Source organism: Chanos chanos, chromosome 13 (assembly GCF_902362185.1).
Source record: "Chanos chanos chromosome 13, fChaCha1.1, whole genome shotgun sequence".
NCBI classification, from domain to species: Eukaryota; Metazoa; Chordata; class Actinopteri; order Gonorynchiformes; family Chanidae; genus Chanos; species Chanos chanos.
This window is the reverse complement of record NC_044507.1, coordinates 782,501-792,500: the sequence shown is the minus strand read 5'-3', so window position 1 is coordinate 792,500 and position 10,000 is coordinate 782,501. Positions and strand designations below refer to the sequence as shown.

Below are 10,000 nucleotides of genomic sequence, written 5' to 3'. Positions count from 1 at the left end.
TGATGTTTTTAGACTGTGTAAGGTTTTAACAGGTGTATAACCATAAGAAAAACATAAATTATAATCTATGATTCAGATTATGTGAAATATGAGCGTGTGGCTTAGCTAACAGTTATCCATGAGACGTCATATTTCTGTTCTGACTTTTACACACAATTAGCACTACCTACACTACTCACTGCAAGGCTGTGTGTGTGTTTGTATGTGTATAGGTGTGCATGTGTGTACAGGTGTGTGTGTGTGTGTGTACAGATGTGTGTGTATAGGTGTGTATAGATGTATGAGTGTGTGTGTGTGTGTGTGTGTAGAAGGTGCTATGTGCTGTTGACAGTCTCAGACCTTGTTCCTGTTCTTTCTGTTTCTTTTTCTCTAATTTGCGCTCCTTCACATTTCGTAGTTTGGCTTTTCCAATTCCGCCAGCATTCCGGATAGATTCCAGGAGACTGGCTCTACCGTCAGACGGCTGCAGCACCTCAGTGGGCGCACCCTTCACACCTGCACCAAGCACAAGTACACAACTGTACACAGGCAGACAAATACACACACAGACACAAGCCCCAGTCCCACTGATGCAAATGAAAATCACACAGTGACTAAAAACCTTCGGTACACACCACAAACTGGGCCTCCGATTTGGTTACATGAAACAGCTTGACAGGATTCTGACATGCATACGATGGTTTTAGTTATTGTAGTGATTAGCATGTCTGCCTCTGTGTGTGTGTGTGTGTGTGTGTGTGTCTGGATACACTGAGTTGTACCTGTGGAGGGGGTGTGGTCAGGCGTGTCACCGCTCGCCGCGCTGTCCGGGGCAGGAGGAGGGGGAGGAGGCGGGGGAGGGGGCGGGGCTGGATGGGCTGTGGGGGTGGGCTCTGGAGGGGGAGGAGGGGGTGGGGGAGGGGGAGGGGGAAGGGCTTCAGATCTTAATTGGGAGCCTGTAAACAAACAGACAAACAATAAGTTTATGATAATGTAAACAAAAAACAGGCACCTGCAGTGGTAGAGACCAGTGGCTGTGCAGACAGACTGAGAGTATCTTGGGTTTGGGATTAGAACCAACTGCCCTGGGATTAGAACCAACTGCCCTGGGATTAGAACCAACAGCCCCGGAGTTGCTAAATTCTGAGTCAGTTGGAGTCCAAGAGATTCCTCACCGAGCATGTTCTGGTCATCGGGCTCAGTACTAAAGGAGGGTAGCTCTGGCATGCTGACGCTGGTGGCACCGGAGGGAGCGAAACCCGGACCCAGGTCGGCGCTGTACGTCAGGTCATCAGCGATGCCCGGGAGGTCGGGCAGGTACGACGGAACGTCAATCTCTGGAACCTGCCCGAGGTCTGGAACATAGAAATAACTCTCCGCTGTCTGAGAGAGAGAGAGAGACAGAGAGAGAGAGAGAGAGAGAGAGAGACAGAGAGAGAGAGAGAGAGAGAGAGAGAGAGAGAGAGAGAGAGAGAGAGACACAGAGAGAGACACAGAGAGAGAGACAGAGAGAGAGAGAGACAGAGAGAGAGAGAGAGAGAGAGAGAGAGAGAGAGAGAGAGAGAGACACAGAGAGAGACACAGAGAGAGAGACAGAGAGAGACAGAGACAGAGAGAGAGAGAGAGAGAGACAGAGAGAGAGAGACAGAGAGAGAGAGACAGAGAGACAGAGAGAGAGAGAGAGAGAGAGAGAGAGACAGAGAGAGAGAGAGAGAGAGACAGAGACAGAGAGAGAGAGAGAGAGAGAGAGAGACAGAGAGAGACAGAGAGAGAGAGAGACAGAGAGAGAGAGAGAGAGAGACAGAGAGACAGAGACAGAGAGAGAGAGAGAGAGAGACAGAGAGAGAGAGAGAGAGAGAGACAGATGATTTGTGCCCATTAATACTACTGCTGTTATTTGACTGTGACATTGCAATCAACGCGTGATTTGTCTTGTGTTACGTTCCCCAGCCCTGATTTATTTTCACTGATAACGTAATTCTCGTCTGACACACACACTGTCAGCCATTCACACAAACATCCAACATTACACACACATTAGAGAAAGGTTAAAGCGCGTCAGTGGACATGCAGACCTGTCTCTCCAGCTGCTCTCTCTTCGTGATGGACAGCGGAGCGTCAAACGGTTTCTCCTCTTTCTCGGTCTCCAGCGTGGTGTGTGTTTTAGTCACCGCTCCAGCCAAGGGGTCCAGAAAGACATATTTTTTATACCTACACAAAGTACAGGCAGAAACACACACACAAATAGTGAGCTTTCTGAGTGCATATATGGACTACACACTCTTTGTACATGCCTGTGTGTGTGTGTGCGTGTGATATGTGTTTGTGTTTCTGTGATGCGTGCGTGTGTGTGTGTATACTAACAGGTTCTCTGTAGTGTTGAACAGTAGGAGTGAACTGACGGAGTTGATATTTGTGTGTGTGTGTGTGTGTGTGTGTGATGCGTGTGTGTGTGTGTGTATACTAACAGGTTCTCTGTAGTGTTGAACAGTAGGAGTGAACTGACGGAGTTGATATTTGTGTGTGTGTGTGTGTGTGTGATGCGTGTGTGTGTGTGTACTAACAGGTTCTCTGTAGTGTTGAACAGTAGGAGTGAACTGACGGAGTTGATATTTGTGTGTGTGTGTGTGTGTGTGTGATGCGTGTGTGTGTGTGTATACTAACAGGTTCTCTGTAGTGTTGAACAGTAGGAGTGAACTGACGGAGTTGATATTTGTGTGTGTGTGTGTGTGTGTGTGTGTGTGATGCGTGTGTGTGTGTGTGTATACTAACAGGTTCTCTGTAGTGTTGAATAGTAGGAGTGAACTGACGGAGTTGATATTTGTGTGTGTGTGTGTGTGTATACTAACAGGTTCTCTGTAGTGTTGAACAGTAGGAGTGAACTGACGGAGTTGATATTTCGAGGCAGACTGCCCAATCCTTCCTCTGTCTCATCTTCAGATCTACGCTTGGCATTTACACACACAGGGAGATACAACACCTTCTCCTGCAAACACACACACACACACACACACACGACAGAGGAGCAGGTAGTGATAATGAGGAAGTCGAAGTTAGATGTACTTTAATCTTTGTCTGGTGTATATTTAAGGTCAAGTGTAACCTTGTACCATTTAAAGATTAATGTAATCTGTGAAGGGAATGTTTAGAGTGTGTTTTAAATAACTACAACCTAATCTAATGAAATAATTACACTCTGAAGTTTAATCAAAACATGAAGAGGTGAGTATGAAGAGGTGAGTCTGACCTGCAGGGCGTGCTCATCCAGTGGGCGGAGTCTGCTCTGTATTTTGCAGCGAGGACGTGCTTTGGGGGCAGTGTCAATGGTTCCAGTAAAAAGAGAAGAGTAATCCTGCAGTCTGTCTGGGGCTGGATACTTAGCACTGGAGAACACCTTCATGCACATTATAAACATATACACACACACACATTATAAACACACACACATTAAAAACACACACATTATAAACACACACACATTATAAACATATACACACACACACATTATAAACACACACACACACATTATAAACATAAACACACACATTATAAACATATACACACACACACATTATAAACACACACACATTATAAACACACACACATTATAAACACACACACATTATAAACATATACACACACACACATTATAAACACACACATTATAAACATGAACACACACACATTAAAAACACACACATTATAAACATATACACACACACACATTATAAACACACACACACATTATAAACATAAACACACACATTATAAACATATACACACACACACACATTATAAACACACACACACACATTATAAACACACACACACACATTATAAACATAAACACACACATTATAAACATATACACACACACACATTATAAACACACACACACACATTATAAACACTGGGGCTGGATACTTAGCACTGGAGAACACCTTCATGCACATTATAAACATATACACACACACACATTATAAACACACACACACACACATTATAAACATAAACACACACATTATAAACATATACACACACACACATTATAAACACACACACATTAAAAACACACACATTATAAACATAAACACACACACATTAAAAACACACACATTATAAACATATACACACACACACATTATAAACACACACACACACATTATAAACATAAACACACACATTATAAACACTGGGGCTGGATACTTAGCACTGGAGAACACCTTCATGCACATTATAAACATATACACACACACACATTATAAACACACACACATTAAAAACACACACATTATAAACATAAACACACACACACACATTATAAACACACACACACACATTATAAACATAAACACACACATTATAAACACTGGGGCTGGATACTTAGCACTGGAGAACACCTTCATGCACATTATAAACATATACAGATACACACACATTATAAACATAAACACACACACATTATAAACATACACACACACATTATAAACACACACACATTATAAACATATACACACACACATTATAAACACACACACACATTATAAAAATATAAACACACATTATAAACATAAACACGCACACATTATAAACATATACACACACACACACTATAAACATATACACACACACGCACATTATAAACGTATACAGACACATTATAAACATAAACACACACACATTATACACACACACACATTATAAACATATACACAAATTATAAACACACACACACATTATAAACATACACACGCACACACATTACAAACATATACAGATACACACATTATAAACATACACACACACACACACATTATAAACATATACACACACACACATTATAGACATATACACACACAATAAACATGTACACACACAAATGAACATATACACACACACCGTAACCATACACACACACACTGTAACCATATACACACACACATTATAAACATGTACACATATTATGAACATATACACACACACCGTAACCATATACACACACACATTATAAATACATAAACACACATTATATAAACATATACACACACACACATTGTAACCATATACACACACACATTATAAACACATACACACACATTATAAACTTATACCCACATTATAAACATACACACAAATTATACACATATACACACACACACTATAAACATATACACACAGACCATAACCATATACACACACATTATAAACATATAAACACACACTGTAATCATATACACATATGAGTATGAGTATGTGTGTGTATGTGTATGTGTGTGTGTGTGTGTGTGTGTGTGTGTGTGTGTGTGTGTGTGTGTGTATGAACGTTGTTACCTTGGTAGCTTTCTTGCTGCCTTTGATCTTCTGAACTCTGGCCTGGGCCAGTTTAATCCGATCTGTAACGGTCTGCAGGTGAACACGATTCCTCTCAACACTCTGTGACACCCTGCAGTGTATACACGCGCACGCACACACACAAAATATGCATTATAAACACAAATATACACGTACACACATAATAGACATAAACAAAAATACACTATACTCACACACTCATTGTAAACCTACAAATAATATACATATAATATACCTAAACATCATAAAGATATATACTGTAACACGCACATCATTAACACGTATACTGTAACTCACACAGTATAAACATATATACCAATACACACACATTATAAACACATATACTAACACACACACACACACACACACAAGGGCTGCGCGATTTGGAGAAAATATTTAACTGCGATTTTTCTGACAGATATTGTGATTGTGATTTGATTTGCGATCATTTTTAAAGTCAAGCTTCGGTTCAGTATTCACTGTGTAATAGATTTAAAACATGAGATGGAGCATTACCACATCAGATACCATCAAAATATTAACTCTATATTCTAATGCAAGGATGAGAACGTAAAGATATTGCTTCCAACAGGTAGGCTATTTATTACATTTTTTCTTATTACAGGACTTAGTTGAATACTCGATTCTGATTGGTCAATTACGGTATTCTACGGTCTGTTATGTCTGAATGGCAGACCGCTGCTATGGACGCCGCTCTGATCATTAACGGACTTTTTTTTTTCAGCGGAAGCAGTGTAATCATTTTTGAATCAATATCTTGTATCAGATTATTGATTTCTTTAGTAAGTAGCCGCGTAAGAAGCGGGATAATGGACGGCGATCCGGTCATTATACGGAATAAACCCCGACAGGGTGATGCAAGACCCCGACGCGAATCATCCTGTCGGGGTTTATTTCGCATTAATGACCGGCTCGCTGTCCATTATCCCTTACTTAACTGACATAGACCATAGAACGACCGAACATACAACAAATGTCACAAAAGCTGTGACTGTGTTAAGTTAAATAAATAATAATAATTTAAAAATGTAAAAAAATGTCCACCGTTGCTTCAGCAGAGGCCATTTTCCACACCACGAATATAACGTTTTCCTTGGGTTTCATGTATTTGCTATTGGTGGGCGTATACTTAGTCGCCTTGGGTCACTTCTGATTGGTGAGCATTACTGGTACGCGAGGAGCATGGCACTTCTGATTGGTGAACATGACTGTCACACAAGGAGGACGGCATGAATTTGTAAAACCATTGACACGACAGTTTAAACGCGATTCATTAACGTATATCCTTAATCACAGCTTTTGGCGATTTGCCAGTCGTGTTGTTCCAAATCGCGATTTCGATTTTAAATTGATTAATCGTACTGTACTGTAACACACACATTATAAACACATATACTCAACACACAAACACCAGACACAATGAGTGAGACTGTAAAACACAATGTTCCCCTGACATATACACTACAACAACAACAACAACAACAACAACACACACACACACACACACACACACACACCATTCCCACAACGGTCAGTCACACACACACACACACACACACACACCATTCCCACAACGGTCAGTCACACACACACACACACACACACACACACCATTCCCACAACGGTCAGTCACACACCAACACACACACACACCATTCCCACAACGGTCAGTCACACACCAACACACACACACACCATTCCCACAACGGTCAGTCACACACCAACACACACATGCAACATTCCCCCAAAACTTTCACTACTACATTTGTGCACGCACACACACACACACACACACACACACACACACACTCTACAGCCCCTGGTTTTCACTGCAATCTAAACCTCCATTAGAGGGAGAGGGAGAGAAGACTGAAAGACTGAAAGCAAAGAAAAAATGAAAGGGAAATGAAAGAGGCATTTGCTAATGGAGCTGACCCAGAAAACCAGCTCTATACCACACACACACACACACACACATATAGACACACACACACACACACACACATATATATATATAGAAAAAACACTCGCTGCTCCCTGCTCTCTTGCACACTTTCTCTCTCTCTCTTTCTCTCTTTCTCTCTCTCTCTCTCTCTCACTCTTTCTCTCTCTCTCTTTCTCTCTCTCTCTTTCTCTCTCTCTCTTTCTCTCTCTCTCTTTCTCTCTCTGTTGTCATGGAAACCTTGTGGATAGGTTTTAAGGCTAGTCTATTTGCATTTCTGAGGATCACACACAGTTCATATCGCTATCAAACTTCACCTGTCTATAGCTCTGTCTGCTACCCTCTCTCTCACAGACACACTTAAGTACTCACCTGTCTCTCTTTCACAGACAGACACTACAGTATTCACCTGTCTCTCTCTCACAGACACTACAGTATTTACCTGTCTCTGTCTGACAGACAGACACTACAGTATTCACCGGTCTCTCTCACAGACACTATAGTATTCACCTGTCTCTCTCTCACAGACCAGACACTACAGTACTCACCTGTATCTCTCTCACAGACACACTACAGTATTCACCTGTCTCTCTCTCACAGACCAGACACTACAGTACTCACCTGTATCTCTCTCACAGACACACTACAGTATTCACCTGTCTCTCTCTCACAGACAGAAGCTACAGTATTCACCTGTCTCTGTCTCACAGACCAGACACTACAGTATTCACCTGTCTCTCTTTCATAGACCAGACAGTACAGTATTCACATGTCTCTCTCTCACAGCCACACTACAGTATTCACCTGTCTCTGTCTCACAGACAGACACTACAGTATTCAGCTGTCTCTCTCTCACAGACACACTACAGTATTCACCTGTCTCTCTCTCACAGACAGAAGCTCCAGTATTCACCTGTCTCTCTCATAGACACACTACAGTATTCACCTGTCTCTCTCTCACAGACAGAGACTACAGTATTCACCTGTCTCTGTCTCAAAGACATACTACAGTATTCACCTGTCTTTGTCTCACAGACAGACACTACAGTATTCACCTGTCTCTCTCTCACAAACACGGACTACAGTATTCACCTGTCTCTCTCTCACAAACACACTGCAGTATTCACCTGTCTCTCTCTCACAGACACACTACAGAATTCACCTGTCTCTCTCTCACAGACAGCCACTACAGTATTCACCTGTTTATCAGTGGCTGTCTCTCTCTCTGTGTGAACTCTAAGAATGAGATCAAATCAACATGCTCTTTTTAATTGTGCTCTGTGTGTGTCTGTGAGTATGTGTGTGTTTTTGTGAGTCTGTGTGTGTGTTTGCTTACCTGGTAAATATATCAGTAGAGATGTTCTCCAGATACTGAAGAGTGTCAGCGATCTGACACATTGCCTCCTCTCTCCTCAAATCCTGCTGGATCAGAGGGACAGAGTACACCTGCCCCTCAAGGAAATGCTTCTGCGTCATCCTGCACACACACACACACACACACACACACACACAAAAGCAAGAGTATTAACTGACCTTCAACAGCGGCAACTGAGAGTGAGTCTAAGTGTGCCAGTGTCTAAATGCAAAGACAGTCACATGCACACACATCCTGAAACATCACAGAGTGCGGGCGAAAGTTCACATCGTCAGCTTTTCCAGTGTCACGGGATTTGATCTCGGATCTGTTTAACCAACACAATGATCCGATTTCTAGCCAATGAACTGAAACTGCCAGGGTCATTACGCTAGGGTTAGTAAGATTCTACATCTCTGCACACTGGTTAAATGAGTTCTCAAAAAAATTCAACCCATATAGCTGATGAGTGACTGTGATTCACGATAAGATTACTAAGGCCACAGCCGTACCTCCGCCGTACTGCAAATTTCAAACGGTAAACACGCATCAGACCAGCACACGCTCTGACTGAACTGGAACCGACTCGAACCTCTGACAGCTAACAACTGAACCGCATTTGTTAACTGCCCCTAACGTTTTAAACGACCTGTGATGATTACTGTCAACACAACGAACTGTAGTATTGACCCATAGATCGTAACCAGCCCCGTAACCAGGATAAATTGAGCTCTGTACTGGAGAAATGTATGTGACACACTGCCTCGTTACGTGTTTCAGTCCAAAGCAGGGTTAATCAGGCGATAACCCCGTCCTCACGGCTACTTACGGCCACGATGGTAACCCTAAACAACTAAATTGCAGCGAGCTCACAAAAGTAACTGATATCACATGAGACTCGTCGCTCTTCGGCCAAACCTGAGAGGTCGTTTAACTTCACATTTTACAATATTTTCTCAACAATGTATTTTCTCATAAAGCCACAGTATCCTACTCCTGGTTACCGCGGTGAACCCGACTAAATCGTCAAATTTCAGTGAAGGGGCACAGCCAGACGACGCCAAATCAAGGCTAGCAGGCCGTAACAGTAATTCAGCAAGAGAAATACGGCACTAAAACGCTCTTTTGGCAAAAATGGCAAGACATTAGCGAAAGAAAGATGTCTTACCTGACCATTTAGAAGAAAAGCCACCAGACCATTTAAGATTATTCAAGTTCGCTATACCACTTTTCTGGAGCTGCAGCACTTCCGTGTACCAAGCTACATCATGTGACTGTCCGTAGGCAAACCAGCTGACGCACACGCACACGCGCACACACACACACACACACACACACTTGCCGGCAGACAG

At 42.2% G+C, this 10,000-nt stretch overlaps 1 protein-coding gene across 1 annotated transcript in view; it reads right to left on the bottom strand.

Annotated features, from left to right (window-relative positions):
• Positions 1-9,900, bottom strand: part of wash1 (WAS protein family homolog 1) — an 11,036-nt gene extending 1,136 nt beyond the window's left edge. Inside the window, exons 1-9 of the mRNA XM_030790376.1 lie at positions 9,817-9,900; positions 8,631-8,771; positions 5,311-5,422; positions 3,227-3,373; positions 2,829-2,965; positions 2,055-2,190; positions 1,155-1,362; positions 762-935; positions 340-495 (exon numbers count right to left, since the gene is read on the bottom strand). Coding sequence (XP_030646236.1) covers positions 340-495; positions 762-935; positions 1,155-1,362; positions 2,055-2,190; positions 2,829-2,965; positions 3,227-3,373; positions 5,311-5,422; positions 8,631-8,771; positions 9,817-9,824 — 1,219 coding nt within the window. The 5' untranslated portion in view covers positions 9,825-9,900. The remainder of the gene's footprint in view (positions 1-339; positions 496-761; positions 936-1,154; positions 1,363-2,054; positions 2,191-2,828; positions 2,966-3,226; positions 3,374-5,310; positions 5,423-8,630; positions 8,772-9,816) is intronic.
• Between the last annotated feature and the right edge of the window lie 100 nt (positions 9,901-10,000).